The sequence below is a fragment of the Lipophrys pholis genome, assembly GCF_963383615.2.
Source record: "Lipophrys pholis genome assembly, chromosome: 11".
Taxonomy (NCBI): Eukaryota; Metazoa; Chordata; class Actinopteri; order Blenniiformes; family Blenniidae; genus Lipophrys; species Lipophrys pholis.
The window spans coordinates 27265535-27281384 of record NC_137631.1 but is presented as its reverse complement, the minus strand read 5'-3'; the positions used below and the strand labels follow the sequence as shown (position 1 = coordinate 27281384).

At 43.6% G+C, this 15850-nt stretch overlaps 3 protein-coding genes across 5 annotated transcripts; 2 read left to right on the top strand and 1 right to left on the bottom strand.

Annotated features, from left to right (window-relative positions):
• Positions 1 to 19: 19 nt before the first annotated feature.
• LOC308116707 (seipin-like) lies at positions 20 to 3784 on the top strand. The gene has a single exon (XM_080475030.1). It carries the CDS (start codon positions 293 to 295, stop codon positions 1571 to 1573), a length of 1281 nt encoding a protein of 426 aa, XP_080331156.1. The 5' UTR covers positions 20 to 292; the 3' UTR covers positions 1574 to 3784.
• Positions 3785 to 4315: 531 nt separating this feature from the next.
• On the bottom strand, positions 4316 to 5738 carry lrrc10 (leucine rich repeat containing 10). Its single transcript, XM_080475035.1, has one exon. It carries the CDS (start codon positions 5730 to 5732, stop codon positions 4908 to 4910), a length of 825 nt encoding a protein of 274 aa, XP_080331161.1. The 5' UTR covers positions 5733 to 5738; the 3' UTR covers positions 4316 to 4907.
• Positions 5739 to 8446: 2708 nt separating this feature from the next.
• On the top strand, positions 8447 to 15443 carry cnot2 (CCR4-NOT transcription complex, subunit 2). Of its 3 annotated transcripts, none has more exons than XM_080475025.1 (15): positions 8447 to 8541; positions 9712 to 9840; positions 9964 to 10036; positions 10162 to 10309; positions 10410 to 10592; positions 10702 to 10781; positions 11154 to 11243; positions 11465 to 11589; positions 11673 to 11790; positions 12111 to 12267; positions 13285 to 13346; positions 13542 to 13591; positions 13676 to 13776; positions 14623 to 14767; positions 14874 to 15442. In XM_080475025.1, the coding sequence occupies exons 2-15, from the start codon at positions 9724 to 9726 to the stop codon at positions 14958 to 14960; spliced, it is 1536 nt and encodes a 511-aa protein (XP_080331151.1). In that variant the 5' UTR covers positions 8447 to 8541; positions 9712 to 9723; the 3' UTR covers positions 14961 to 15442. The 3 variants fall into 3 exon arrangements, with proteins under 3 accessions (XP_080331151.1, XP_080331150.1, XP_080331152.1); XM_080475024.1 differs by having other exon boundaries at positions 11118 to 11243; positions 14874 to 15425; XM_080475026.1 differs by lacking the exon at positions 11154 to 11243 and having other exon boundaries at positions 14874 to 15443.
• Positions 15444 to 15850: the final 407 nt, after the last annotated feature.

Below are 15850 nucleotides of genomic sequence, written 5' to 3'. Positions count from 1 at the left end.
ACTGAAGAAGACTGACTGCAGTGGGGATTCACTTCCAGGTTGTTGGGTCATGTTTATGTGTTTTGAAGGCTCGTTGATAACAAGCTTAAGCTTAGACACTACCCGGACGTGTCTGCGAATAAACACCAGCCTTTATCATCTAGTACCTTCCTTGTTTGTTTTGACGACGTCTTCCCGTGAAGCGAACACGCGCTGACTGGGACCGAGACGTGTGTTGTTGCTCAGTGAACACACTTGACATGGGAGGGTGAAGATAAGCGATTTCTCGGGTTTCGACAGGATCCGCCCACTCATGTACGGGCTTAAAGACTCACCACAGCAGATGCAGCAGTCCACTGGGAGCGAAAGAAGGAGGACAGCTCAAACCGGCACCAGTGGACGGTCGGTGGGCTCCGGATCAGATACGATGGGGGGTACAATGGCGCCCGTCCTGCACTGGGTGCAAGATGTGGGGGCTGTGACGCTCCTCAAAGCCCGGCGGACCTTGTTTCAGGCCGCTGTCTTGTTCTGCGTCCTGGTTCTGCTGCTCTGGGTGTCCATCTTTCTCTACGGTAGCTTCTATTACTCTTACATGCCAACGGTGAGCTTCTCCACGCCTGTGCATTTCTACTACACTTCTGATTGTGATCCCTTGGAGTCAGCACTCTGCTCCCACCCCAAAGCCAACATCTCCTTCCTGAAGAACGAGAAGGACCATGTGATGGCAAACAGTCAGCCTTACCGGGTGTCCCTGGAGCTGGAGATGCCAGAGTCGCCAGTGAATGAACAGCTCGGTATGTTCATGGTCAAGATGTCTTGTTACACCAAGGGTGGGAAGATTGTCTCATCCGTGGGAAGATCAACGATGCTGCACTACCGCTCCAGCCTTCTGCAGACCCTGAGCACTTTACTATTTTCTCCTTTGCTTCTAACTGGAATGAGCGAGCAGAAGCAACTGATAGAAGTGGAGCTTTTCTCGGACTACAAGTCGAATGCTTATCAACCCACGGTTGGTGCGGTCATCGAGATCCACTCCAAACGGGTGCAGGTCTATTCATCTCAGCTCCGTATACACGCTTACTTCACCGGCGTGCGATATGTCCTCTACAACTTCCCCCTGACATCTGCAGTGATCGGCGTGGCGACCAACTTCGCCTTCCTCAGCGTCATCGTGTTGTTCAGTTACCTGCAGTTTGTGTGGGGAGGAATCTGGCCGCCAGATCAAGTCAGAGTCAGGGTGATGATGGGGGACAACACCCGCATCCAGCAGAGGACAGAAGTTGCCCGGAAGCGCATGGAGAAGGAAAACTCTTTCAAGGACCTTGCTGCTCCAAAAGTGATTGGTTCTGTGACTGATGTGTCTGATTTCCAGGGAAATGACACGCCAGCAGAGCCACCGTCAAAGGACGCCTCTGTCATCCCAGATGCTTCTGGGGCTGATGCACCAGATAGCAAGGAAGAAGAATCCCATGACTCCGAGGAACCAGAGGAGGCAGAGGGGGAACAGGGCGTTGAAGTGGTGAATGGTTCCCTGCCAGCTGAACCCGATGAGACGGTGCTCCGCCAGAGACCTGGGCCCTGGATGAGCCTGTGAAGCCGCCCTATCCTCACTCCATGAACTGTGTCGTTGCCGCATTACGTCTTACTGTTCCTCAGTAGCTTGAATGTGACTCGGCGCAGATAGCTAGATTAAAGCAAACCCACTGCTTGAGTTAAACTAACTCCACATGCATGACAATGTTGTGTATTAAGCTTTCACGCTACAGCTTTTTTTCTCAGTAACAGTTTACCTCATTGTAACTTTAACCTCAGTGCATTTTTCTGTCCTCTCATTGCATGACTGTTACAAATCTTATGTTTGTGTCATTTTGGTTTAAGTGATGTTACATTCCAGCTTTGGCTTGTCAGCTGCCTTGTCAGTGATCAGGTGTTTGGCAACAGCTCAACACACCCTTTTATATCTGTCGAACGAGCTCGGATTTTAAACTCTGCGTCTGTCCATTTCCTCACGTCACAGCCACCACGTAAACGGGGCAAGCTTCCATACAATCTCACCATGAAGATGAACGCACAAAGTGTCTGTTGATTAGTTCAAATGCCATGAAATCTGTGGAGATTTTTGTACGGAGATGACTTGTGCTTGAATGAATATCCAAGTTCTCGTGACACTTTCGCTAAGATGCACTTTCAAAGTTATTTGGTTTGGAAATATTGCCCCTCCCAATTAGAAACTTTGTTTTTTATATTTTCCCAGAAAAGAATGTGTATTGAATTCAAGCCTGAGGGGTGTGAGCAATTCGATCTGTTTATTAGATATGTTACCATGCAAATAGATGTTTTGTCTCTGTGTGACCGATGACTTTAAGCCATGGCACATTTAGTTACAGCTTCCCCGCGCCTACGCAGTTGGTGTTCATTCAATCAGGTCTTTGTATTTAACTTCTGTTCAAGTGCAGTTTACTAAATTCGATGCTGGGAAAAATGTATTTATGTGGTTTTCTTTGCAATCAGATATTTAGACCTTTTAAATTGGTCTTTTAAGTTATATGTGAGTTTGAAATGTCATGTGAAACATGTCTGTTTTATTTAGCAACAAAAAGCATACAGTAAAAGAAGGATAAGTAATGTTTTAAGAGAAAAAGATATGGTGTTTGTTACGTTGTTAAAGAGGAACCTGGAGTTTTTTGTTGTGTCGTTCAGCATTCACATTTTGACTTAGGCTTCCATACAACTTTGGGTGTAAGTAAGTTGCTGTAAGAAGTGTTAATGTCAGATTTTGTACCAAAGATACTGATAAACTATGAAGCACTTATGTATCTTCTTGTTTCCTCTGAGGATGTAAGAGAGTGTGTTGTTACTGCATATAAAAAAACAAAACACAATGCAACTTTATTTTGTTGTCCGCCTGTCTACTTAATAAAGAAGCTCTAACCCAAGTTTTCAATTTGAATATGTTCTTTTTAAATTTAGGTGCTGTAATGAAATGTTTTATTCGAAAAGCCTACGTTTAAAGATAAAAAACAAAACAAAAGTAGTGTTAAGAGAAATTCTCATACATCTGACTGCAGCGAAGGACAAAAATAAAGTGGTGGTCATGTTCATGAAAGAAACAGATCTGGAACATTTGTTTTGAACAGATCAAATAAGAGTCTTTGAAGAAGGGGGTGCTCGTTTAGAAGTTAGTGACACAAACATGTAAGTAGGAGGTTGAAAGTTCAAATACCTGGTAAGATATTCTGGTTTTTGGAGAGAGAAACCAACTGCTTGTCAGTACTTGACATGCCACTAGTGTTTGCCCCTTATCAAGGCGCCGGAACCTTGAATTGCAGCAATGGAATTCATCCACTGCTTTTCTGGCAAAGTTACTTCCGTATCAATTCATCCTGTTATGGTGAGTTTGCAAAAACATGAATGCACTGACATTCTGTAGCCTTTTGTTTTTAAAGAGATTTCCTGATGTTTATGATTTTCTGAAAAAAGTGAAATAAATGCAGATATTTTCAGAATGTACTCCTTTGGAATTGACAGTATGTTCCAGTTACTATGCAGTAATTTCAATGGTCAGGGCCATTTCAGAGCAAAAATGTCTGTTTGGTGCCTCTGAACCAAATAGAGTTTGACACTCGTGGCTTACATCCGGAGGACAAGTCTCGCCGTGCTACTGTGTACACATGACACTTTTTTTTTCTTTCCTTCTTGCAACAATATCACTTCCACCTTTCAGAAAGTCCACACAACTTACTGTTGACGCAGGCCTCATGTTTGACTTACCAGTGTATCTGAATGATTAAAGATGTCTTCATATGTGGATAAAACCTCTGATACTATTGTTATTATTAAGAATGGAACTATAGACGTTAACTTTAAGAAGATTGTCACACTTTAGGAAAAAAAAACAGCCCTTTTGAAAAAAAATGTTTTTCTAAATCGTTATAATAATCCCAAATGGTGTAATAGCATACGGTCATGTTTACTGAACATTTTCCCAACAAACTGGGGAATTGCAAAAGCTGCATTTATTACCTCCTTTAAACCAGAACCATATGGTGATGATCCTAAACTCCATTAGCAGTCCTTATTCAAAGCCACAGCCTCGATCTATCAGATGAATTATGCAGTGGTCTGGATAAGGAGTGCACTAATTGACTTAAACCATCCATCACGTGTATTAAAAACCTAACCATTTTTAGCCTGAGCAGACACAGATATTATCTCAAACCCAGCTGAAACAAGAAATTCAGCTGAGCCCTGTTTTTTCTTTGTTTTTGTTTTTTTAATTCTCTAAATGCACCACAGAGGGGGAACAAACAGCGACACAATGTGAAACAATGGGAGTCATGGCTGTCATTTATTCACACGAGTAATATGGATGAATTCTCAGATCATGGCACAGAAAGAATAGTACAGGCCTTCCTGTGCTAATGGAGATCCAAATAAACCTTGAAACTTTGATAGAAATGGAAAACTATCATTGTGTATCATTTTTCTGCTTATATGGCATATATTTATCAGGTTAAAATGTAAGCTTGTAACCAGACTTTGTAATGCATATGAAACTCCCCAAAGGAAAAAAAAAAAGAACTTGTAAGATAATACAGTAAAACGTCTATGTGGATGATATTTAATGTCGTTGGCCGTGTGATCAATAAACTGAGATTGATCGATATTATCAAGGTGGAAGTCGATACAATGTCAGTAGCCAAACATATCACAACATCTTCAGTTTTTACATTCAAATTCCTCCATTCTCATTTGTACTGTCTGTTGTTTTGTGACTTATGTCAAAGCTCATGGCTTTACCATACATGGACCGAATGCCACCGGACCGATGTACAGCAGCCTACTTTGCTTTAAGTGCTCCAGGACGCCACACAAGTGAGAGGCCGGCCAGTCACACCTCACCACAGCCGAAGGTCACCTTCTTGACCCTAAATGTTGTGCTGCTCCTCAGGGTTGACTTCTACATCCTCGGCCGCAGTTTCGCTCGCTGCCTTCGACACCTCGTTTACGAGGTTGCTGTCTGAGCTGTCTGCCCAGCGCCCGACCCTTCTGACCCCCTCAGCCACCGCCGGGGCGTTAACGCAGGGGTTGTGGTCGTAGATGACAAGTTTCAGCCCCTGCAGGTGAGTCAGGGGCGGGAAGTACCGTATCTTGTTCCGATCCACGTCAATGACGGCGAGCAAATGCATGTCCAGCAGAACTGGCGGAAACTCTGTGAGCTCGTTCCCGGCGAGCCAGATACTCCGCAGCTCTTCCAGCTGCCTGAGCTCATCGGGTAAACTCCGTATCTGGTTGTAGCCGAGGTGCAGGGTCTTTAAATTTGAGAGCTCACACACCACCTTAGGGAAAACTGTGAAACAATTAGTCTCCAGCCACAGAGTACTGAGTTCCTTGAGGTCTCTCAGTTCTTTGGGGAGGTGATAAAGCCTGTTGTTACCCAGGTAAAGGGTCCCGAGCTGAGGCAATCTGCAAACTGCTGCAGGGAGCTCCTCGAAGCAGTTAAAGTCCAGGGCCAGGAGTTGCAGTTTCTTCAGGCCCTGAACTTCAGCGGGTAGGCTGCTGAGGTTATTATCACTCAGGTAAAGCTTCACCAGCTCATCAAAGACACAGGCGGCCACGGGCAGACGACGCAGCTGACGGCTGCTCAGGTCAAGGGTCCGGTCTAATGGCATCTCCTTCAGGTCCCCCACGAGGAAGCGTTGACATCGGTCCGAGGGAATGAAGGCGATGACACCTCGCATTGCGTTGCCCATCTCTGTCAGTGTCTTCTCAACACCTCTGCTTATCCATGTCACACAACGAAAAGGCTGCAAACATGATGTTTCCGGTGCCTTCAGAGCGATTTCCTGATGCTGCCTTGCCACACCTCATCTGCCTTTCAGGCTCAGTTGATCCGAATAACATACACAAACAATACAAGTTCTCCAGAAGTTTAGTTACATCCTTTCAGATGATTTAAAAAAAGCAAAGAAAAAAAAGAAGCTGAAATGGTTTTGATAAAACCAAAACATTTGTCTAAACATCATGATCACCTACTTTCCTCCGTCTTCCTGCTGAAGTCAATGGGTCTTAGCTTCTGCCACGCTAAGCCATTTGTTTATCTAACTTAATGAGCTGAAAGTGTATTGTATTCTCCCGGCAGATACTCCCCAATGCAATCCTCTAACAGTCTCTCAGTGGCTCCAAGGACTGCCCTGACTTCATGGCTATAGCAACCACTGGCTCTCTCTCTCTCCCTCTCTCCTTCCAATTTGTGCCTAATGACTTTCTCCCCTTCTTCTCTGAGATGACAGAGGTAGGAGAGAGAGAGAGAGAGAGAGAGAGAGAGAGAGAGAGAGAGAGAGAGAGAGAGAGAGAGAGAGAGAGAGAGTGGAAATAGGGAGGGAAGGAGGGGCAGGGTGCCATGGATAAGCAGAAGAAGTGCTTTGTGATGAAAGAGCAGCGAAGGTCATTTATATTCTGCTCTAATCAGCCCGGATGCAGTTTCAGGTCTGTGCCACCGGACCCAATGAGAGGTTCTCTATTGTAGAAACCCCAAATTTGTGTGTGTGTGTGATTTCAGTGAGAAATTAAGGTGCAAGTTCTCCCAAAAAAAAAAAAAACAGCGGCCTGAGCTGTGTGGAGGAAAGATTTGTGTTTCATAGGTGCTTGTTGATACACAAGCAGTGGGACAGTAAAATAGTCCATCATTCCTTCATCAAATTTCCCTGGAAAGTCTCCCCCAGGAACCGTAAGTGAGCCACGTGTCATGCCAGCCTGTTGGAGGTGTGATTCGCCCATGGTATCTCACATGCCTTCATTAGAGCTATTTTCCAGCTAGATAAAGTGGGAAAAGATTTCATTTTCCTTATCACAGAGGTCAGCGGTTGACCCTGGTCTGGTTTCGCTCACCGACACGCTGATTTTAGCACTTCCCATCATCCACTCACTGCCATGCATGAGGCCTCGAGCAGGCAAACCTTTGTGCCTCTTTGTCCTCTGCTTGTGTCATTTTGTAATATTAGTTCTGAATAACTCTGATTACTTTTAGGTTACGACACTATGATAACACATGATTTAATGTTTTTGGGCTCATTTATGTGTCTTCGCAGCATTTTCTGTCTTTACATGTAGCAGTTTTTCCTGTTTTGGGATCGTTTTGGATCTCTTTGATGGTTTTGTAACTATTGCAGGTCAGACACGTCACCTTTGTGTATGTTTTCTGTCCGTGTGGATGATTTGTGAGTCATTGTCAAAATCAAAGTCAAAGTCAAAGTGAGCTTTATTTTCACTTCTAATGTAAGACACATAGTTGGATCAAAATTGCATCTATCTGCCTTCCTACAGTGTAGACACATATCACCCAGAATGAAAAAGCTAAAGTCATCTTGACTCCATTTCACTCAGGACATAAAATTAAGGAAAGATCCGGGTGTAATTATGGACCCATGCCTGAAATTCAACAACCACATTACGACAACAGCAACAAAATCAGCTTACTACCATCTGAAAAATGTTGCAAGAATTAAAATGTTTCAGACTGAACAAGATTCAGAGAAACTTGTTCATGCATTTATTTTCAGCATTCTGGGCTACTGTAATGACGTGTTTACAGGTCTGTCAGACAGCTGCAGCTCATCCAGAGTCCTCACCAACACAAAGAATGTGGAGCACATCACACCTGAGCTTCAATCTCTGCACTGGCTGCATGTGTGTCAAAGGATCCACCTCAAAATCTGACTTCTGTCCTATATAGCTGTGAATGCTCCCGGGCCAAAATACATCTCAGATTTTCTTGTACAATGTGAAACATCCAGACCCCTGAGGTGTTTCAGAGTCAGAAGAAACAAGGTGAAGCAGCTTTTCGTTCCTACGCTCCTCACCTGTGGAGCAAATCACCTGATACACACTTACTCCTTTGAAATCAAGACTTAAAATATTATTACTTGCACAGGCTTAAAAAAAACAATTTTTTGTTACAGTTGTCTTAATAAAGCTTCTATTTTATTTAGTCTCCCTTTTGTGCCTCCTTTACTTTATTTAACTTTTTCAAAATCGCTCATCATGAAAATTCTTAAGTGCCTTGCTTTAATTATTACTTATTTAGTTATCTTTTACTTTTCTGTTTTGTTGTGTACCCACATTTCCGAAATAAACTTAAACGTAATGTATTTCCTTAATTTCTATGTAAAGCTCTGTTAATTCCCTTGTGTCTGACTAATGCAATAGAAATAAGTCTGCCTGCCCAGGATCATTTTATTTATTCTCACCTCTTCATTTTTGTCTTTTTAATCTCTTAGTAGATCAATATATACTGTCTTGTATTTCGTGATGGTTGTTTATTGCCAAGCAAAAAAGGTAAAACATTGTTACTGTGCCACATATACTTTGTAAATTGCAATATTGTTCATTTGGGGGGAAAAAAAGAAGAAAAAAAGACGTGTTGTTGAGTTTTGTGTACGGAAGTGCGTGCAGCTCGTGAGGTCACAGAGGTCAGAGGGTAAAGGGTAAAGGCTAACCCTCTTTCGATTGAGAATACACACAGCCATCTTGGATCTAACGAAGCTAAGGGAAATTGATGCGGTGAGAGGATTTCACTGGATTTTCGGCAAGCTAAAGCGGTTTCCGTGTAGTTTTGATCGCCCGGACTGACGTGGTCTTTCCCGGCGTTTGCCTCTTGTTTTGGTCCGAAGCGGCTGGTTAGCCGTTAGCTTCGGCGGATTAGCACCGCTGCTAACCGGAGCGTAAACTGAGTCGAGAAACGGGACAGCTAACTGTTAGTTTATGGAAGCGCAGAGGCCCTTTTGTAACGCCTGATACACACCACTGTTTGGGGGCCACATGTTTATCTTTTACAGTTGAAAACCGGTGCCACTTTTCCGGTTTGTAAACTCGACAAGCTCGCTTAGCTTAGCATCGACTTACAGCGAGCTTGCTAGCGTTCGCTGCTTCCTGTGCTAGTGGCTAATTTAGCATCATAGCATCTGTGCTATTTATTGTCCCGAAATTGTCATGTAAATATGCATCAAATGGATTGTCGGGCTGTGAACATGCACACACTGTTTACGTGTTGGATCTGTATTACGAAGAAGGGATTAGTTGTTAATATGGAAGTTGAAACATCTTCATCCATGTGTGCGCTGCTTCAACAAAGTAGACAAAGTCCGTCCAAAACTTTCACAAAGTCCAAGTCAGCAGAAAAAATCTGAACAGATGAGATGTTTTTAGTGTTTAAATACGTGAAGCTTTATCAGACTTCATTTTAAAGCGAGACCGCGTTAACCTCAAATTGACGACATGTATTTTTTTTAATTCAAGTTGGCTCGTGATGTCAGCTGGGTGATGATATAAATGGAGATAATCAGTAAATAGTATGTAGTTGTTAATATCTCAAATCGTTACCTTATTTGATGTGCAGTAGTTGGTCAAATTTATATAGTGATCACCGATTCATCTGTTTGTAATTTCAATTACTCAAATGCAGGAACCTCATGACTGTTCCCACTATATGATTGATTTTTAATTGAACTTAACACAGCTGATTTTTTTTTTGATATAAAGAACGACCTCAGTTATTTGCGTATAAAGTTATGTTATACTGATTTTGTTTCTAATGTGTCTGTGCTTCTTTTATTTCTCCTACTTGTTTGTGTGTCAGACACCAATGTTGAGTTATGTGCTACTTGTTGGATTTAATTTGACAGGGCAAACGTTTTTGTTAAAACAGTTTCCTCTCCTTCACTTTCTCTTCAGGTGACGAAAGGCATGTTTGGTGCTAGGAAGAAATTTGTAGAGTTTGTCGAGGTAGTCGATAACGACTTCACAGATGATGGCATGTACTACAACCAGCCGTCGATGTTCCCACATCGAACGGACAAAGATGTGAGTTCTGTCCCCCCCTCCCGTGTGTTCACACAGCTTTTACTGTTTTGTGGCTAAGTTACCAGCCTGAGGGAAGGGTTTCAAATGTCTCACTCTGTCCAGTCTCCAAATGTTCTTCTGCAGATGCTGTCTTCTCCCTCTCCATCGTCGTCAGGTCATCTGTCGCAGCTCGGTGCGAGCTTGTACGGTCCACAAAGTGAGTGTTAATTCTGCATTCATTAATATGTACATACACAAACAGAGGAACTTGTGTTACTTCACGCAGACGAGTCATCTCTGTGGCGTCTGATTAGTTTTTCTTTCTTCTGGGCTTTTGTGCAGGTGCACTCGGCTTCTCGGTTAGAGGCATGGGAAACAGTACACCTCAGCTAAACCGAAATCTAACGCAGGGCACGCAACTACCAAGTCATATCACCCCCACGACAGGGGTTCCCACCATGTCCCTCCATACACCTCCATCGCCAAGCAGGTGTGTGTATGAATGCCGTCGCCAAAAGTTTGGATCGGCACGTTGCGTGTTTGTGTAAAAATGCAGACTGATTGAATCAGCGATGACGATGTTTCGACAGAGGGACATTACCAATGAACTCGAGGAACATGCTGAACCACTCTCAGGTTGGCCAAGGCATTGGGATGAGCGGTAGGACCAACAGTATGGGCAGCTCAGGGTTGGGAAGCCCCAACCGCAGTTCACCGAGTATCATTTGTATGCCCAAACAGCAGCCAGCACGCCAGCCGTTTACTATAAACAGGTAGACGGAGCTGAACAAAGCTGCTCACATTCACTCATGGTCTTTGATTCATGTTTGCATCCGTTTCTGTGTTTTGTTTACAAACCTTATCTTTCCATTTACTCTGCAGCATGTCGGGATTCGGTATGAACCGTAATCAGGCGTTCGGGATGAACAACTCATTATCAAGCAACATCTTCAATGGCACAGGTGAGTCTGTTTCACTTTTCTTAACTGACGGATCGCCAGGCTGTGGTGTCGAACGGAAAGTGATTTTCGTGTGGGACATAAAGAAGTGCTTGCAGTTGATTAAATGGAAATCTGGTGTGGAGAATCATAATTTCCTGTCAGTGAAAGAATGACGTGATTAAGACTTAGCAGCCAACAAAACCTTCAGGCGTTAAACAAAACACAATTTCAGACGATTGGCAAACCGCGGTCAGAATGACAATAATCTGGATCTGGCCACGCGATCAAACGTTATTGCACGTAGACTGTATACGTGGTTTTACGTACTACATGTTCTTAACTATCCTGTTGATGCAGATGGGAGTGAAAACGTAACAGGGCTGGATCTTTCAGACTTCCCTGCATTAGCAGACAGGAGTCGGAGAGAAGGGACTGGAAACCCAACACCGGTGCTCAACCCACTGGCTGGACGGGCTCCTTATGGTAGGCCATTAGGCTGCAAGAAAAGTCTTATTCTCTTCACTCATTAATCTACAATCACGTGATTAACTGAGCACAGGAAATGGATTTCTGCCTCTTGATCAGTTTCATACCATTTATTATCCGTGTCTTTGTTTTGTGCACTCACAACAGATGCTAATTGCTTCTAATGTAGTTTTTGCTGTATTTGCTGTTGTGCTTTGGGAACCGGTCACTCCATCAAGTTGGCATGGTGACGAAGCCGTCGACTGAACAGACGCAAGACTTCTCCATTCACAACGAGGACTTCCCCGCACTGCCTGGCCCAAACTACAAGGACCCCACGTTGAACAGCGACGACAGCAAAACCGTGAGTGAGAGCAACTCTTGGCAGGGTTCATGGGAAAAGCACCAATATTGGTTCCAATTTTCCTGTTTTCGTTTCCCCTCTAGAACTTGAACACAACAAGCAAGAGCACATCCAGCACAGATGGGCCCAAGTTCCCCGGAGACAAGACGGCATCGGCACAGAACAACAACCAGAAGAAAGGGATCCAGGTGTTGCCTGATGGTGAGACCTCACAGCCAATTGTATGGCAGCAGCTCCACTGAGACTTCCCTCCTTAATGCCACAACGTGGGTGAGGCAGTCCAGCTCTCTACCCTGCATTTGTGTTTGGATGATTATTGGCTAGGCTGGAGCGGGGAAACCCAAATATTCATAATAAGTGACAAAGAGAGCATCAAATTCTCGTCAGCATGTAGAAATGACAGGCTGTGTTTGCCCTCCAGTGGAGCTCAGAGTGCAGTGTTTCTTCAGTAAGTATTTCCAGCAGATCGCAGCGCAGTCCACCGCAGTTTGTTGAACTCTGGATTGTAACGCCGCTTGCAGGTCGGGTGACAAACATTCCTTCAGGAATGGTGACAGACCAATTCGGCATGATCGGACTGCTGACGTTTATCCGGGCGGCGGAGACGGATCCGGGGATGGTCCATCTGGCACTAGGAAGCGACCTCACAACACTGGGACTCAATTTAAACTCACCAGAGTAAGACGGCCTGTTCCATACTGCCCGCACAGCACACATGGATCTATATTGATAAATCAGAAGGCTTGTCATAAAAAAAAAAAAAAAAAGTATGTTTAAATAATCCCTCAGATAATTAAAGTTGGATTGTTATTATGGTGACTGTCAAAATAAAAGTACCAAGTCCCAGGAGAATCTGGACTGGGAGTCATGACACTGTGGAGGAAAACATTGTTCTGATTGTCTCTACTGAGCATGTGCAGAGGAACTAGTCACTACGGCTACAGTGTACATGCGCAGCAGCAACGTTTCCGCCGTCCCCACAGAAACGGGAGTCGGGAGTGTTTTTGAAAATTTGTGTTTTCAGTGGCTCCCAACGCCGTTGTCATGTGAACGAACCCAAAACACAACGGAAGTTTTCCATCTTCGCTTTTAAGACGCCGTCGTGTAAACGGGGCCTCGCAATGTTCTGACTTTGCCCTTTTGAGATCAATTTTATTTTCAACATGTACGTTTTCCGCCATATAAATCATGTTAAATTTGTCATTTTCATCCGGTTTTCGAAACACAATACCTTCATTTGACCTCTCACACAAACTTAGTTATAGCTCTGCATAAGATAAGATAAACCTTTTATTAGTCCCACAAGTGGGAAATTGCATTTTCACAGCAGGATAGTGGACAGTCGCACACAGTTCACACACACACACACACACACACACACACACACACACACACACACACACACACACACACACACACACACACCCGGCGGTAAGGAAGAGTTGTCGGAAAATAACATTAAAGCTCTGCGTACGACTTAAATCAAAAAGTATCGCCGACGTCGCAGCTGGAATCACAACAAAAGCAAGAACATTGATGCTAATAAAAGGTTCACTGAGCAGAAATACTCAAATGTCGCCTCGTTAGAATTGACTCCAGTTGTTGGTGCAGATTTTCATCTTAGAATTATTTGTGACTTTTTATTTTGTGGTCTTTGATCCCTCCTGATAAAATCTAACTTTCTAAAACTTCTAGAAACTTGTACCCCAAGTTTGCCTCTCCCTGGGCTTCAGCGCCTTGCCGACCTCAAGACATCGGTAAGATGGAAATCTTCTTCTTCTCCTTCTTGGTTTAAAGGCAGTTAGAGATTGTGAAGTTCCATTACCGCCATCTGCTGGTTGGAGCTGGTCTATACTATTCACAGCATTAAAAAAAGAAATGAGCTTAAACCAAGCATCTCCGTTGTTTTTTCTGTGCCCGTGCCTTCATTTTTTAAATTTTATTTTTTTCAGACTTCCATGTACCGTCAGAGTATTTAACCAATATCCACATAAGGGACAAGGTGAATAAGACTTCAGTAACACGGAGTGTTTCCAGGTTGTCAATGTGAGAGTCAAAGAAGTGGTAACTTTTCTTTCGTCTCCAGCTGGCTGCTATCAAACTGGCTCGATACGGTGAAGACTTGTTGTTCTACCTGTACTACATGAACGGCGGAGATCTTCTCCAGCTCCTGGCAGCGGTGGAGCTGTAAGTACGCAGTCAGTCGTTACAACACACCGCTTTATTTTGAAACCAGGCGGTAACGTTAGCGGAAAGCTTTCGGTGTTGGGAAGCTTGGCAACAGTAAAATACTGACGGTAACCCAAGTTTAAACTCGAGGGGAAGTGAGATTTTGATAGGAGCCATGAGAGTATTGAGAGTTTTCTGTTCTGCTGAACGAAGGAGGCGAGAACTGTGGAGGGTCAACATGGAGTCCACAAACTTCTCCTTTATGCTGAGTGTTAAACACCAGTTAAGTTCTGGGGATACATACAAATCAATTTCATCTTGAGTGGGTCGGGCCGGTAAAATAGTCCCATAATAACCTTTAAATTTAAACTTTAAAGTCTTTACTTGTTGTGGTGCAAGAGTTTGTGTGATGAAAATGTCTATATTTCCATTCTTCCTTCTGGTGCAAAATACATTGGAATGTCCCAAAACACCTGTTGCATTATGGGTGTTTTTACAAATTCTCCCTGACAGCACGGCATCACCAATATCTCAACTGGGCTCTCAAGTGTTGTGTTCACTTCACTTAAGAAAATTAATTAAAAAAAAATCTCAGTTTTCTTTGAAATTTAAAAAAATATATTTTTAGCTTTATCGCTGAAAGACTTTGTTTCACAGTTCACATTTATACTTCATGGTCAAAGGGAGAAGGTGCAAACAGCTGGACTGAACTGAGGCAGCGATGGTGACGGCGCTGCTGTGCAGCCTCCATCTGAGGGCTTTTATCCTCCAAAATAAAACAGACATGATCAATATCTGTTCAATTATTCACTGGAATAATTAAAATTCGACTCCCAACTTTGTTAAAACTTGTGTGGCGTTCAGCTTCAACCGGGACTGGCGGTACCACAAAGAGGAGCGGGTCTGGATCACGAGAGCGCCCGGCATGGAGCCGACACTGAAGACCAACACCTACGAGCGGGGAACCTACTACTTCTTTGATTGTCTTAACTGGAGGAAAGTAGCCAAGGTAAGACTTGTCACATGGGTTTACTGCTTCTTTTTTTTTTTTAATTCTTGTTTTTTAAAGTTGTGATTTCTGTGTGGTTTTTAAGACTGTTTATGCGTCTCTGAAGGAATTTCATCTGGAGTACGACAAGCTGGAAGAGAGGCCTCACGTGCCGTCGACATTCAACTACAACCCAGCCCAGCAGGCCTTCTAAGGCCCAGCAGTCCAAAGGCCGCGGCTGCTTCAGAGCAGCTTGGTGGGTTTTTTTTTTTTGGTTTTTTTAAAAATTCCTCCAGGATTTGGCTATTTGACTGCGGGGGTCGTCGCCATCATGAGAACTGCCCTGCCTTTCCAAATTTTGCTGCCCAAAACACTGACTCTCAGTTTTTATTTTTCATGTTCCTCCAGTTTTGTTTTTTCCCTTTTTGTTTTGAGCAGGGTCCGTGTTATGTTTACGTCTCTGAATCTGAAGCCTGATTTTCTCCCAGAACGGAGGACTTGACCTTGTAGCACAGGAACAAAGGTTACAGCCTCGCTTTCACACCAAGCGTTGAAAACCGAAAGAAGCCAGTGGGGGGGAGGGGGGGAGTCGACATCCTCGGATGCGATGGAAAGGGTTGGAAAAAAATGCAATGTTTATTGTTGCACTATATTTAGTAATAAAAGTACACAAAATTTGATTGTGTTTTTTTATGTGAACACTCCCCGATTTTATTTTCCATTTCCTTGCAAGGGAGTTCATGCAACTTTTCCACATGCATCCCTTTTTCACCCCCCCCCTCCCTTTTCATTCAGTGATTCCTTCAACCATTTTCTGCCTAACCCCCCCCCCCTTTTTTTTTTTTTTGAATTCTTCTGTTTTATCTCTTACACTCCTCGATTGTCGCCACGTGACTTCTGTGCTGGCCCGATTATGGACACAAATCTGGGAGACGACTTTGGTTTTCACTACCTTGGAGAGAAACTCACGGAGGCGGAACGACCACACGACTTTGCTGCAGAGCAAACAAAACACTTTTACTGTCTTTGTTACGATTTTGTAAGAAATGTGTACATTTTTTTTTTCTTTGCATCACATAAATTAGTATATGTATGTACGAATGT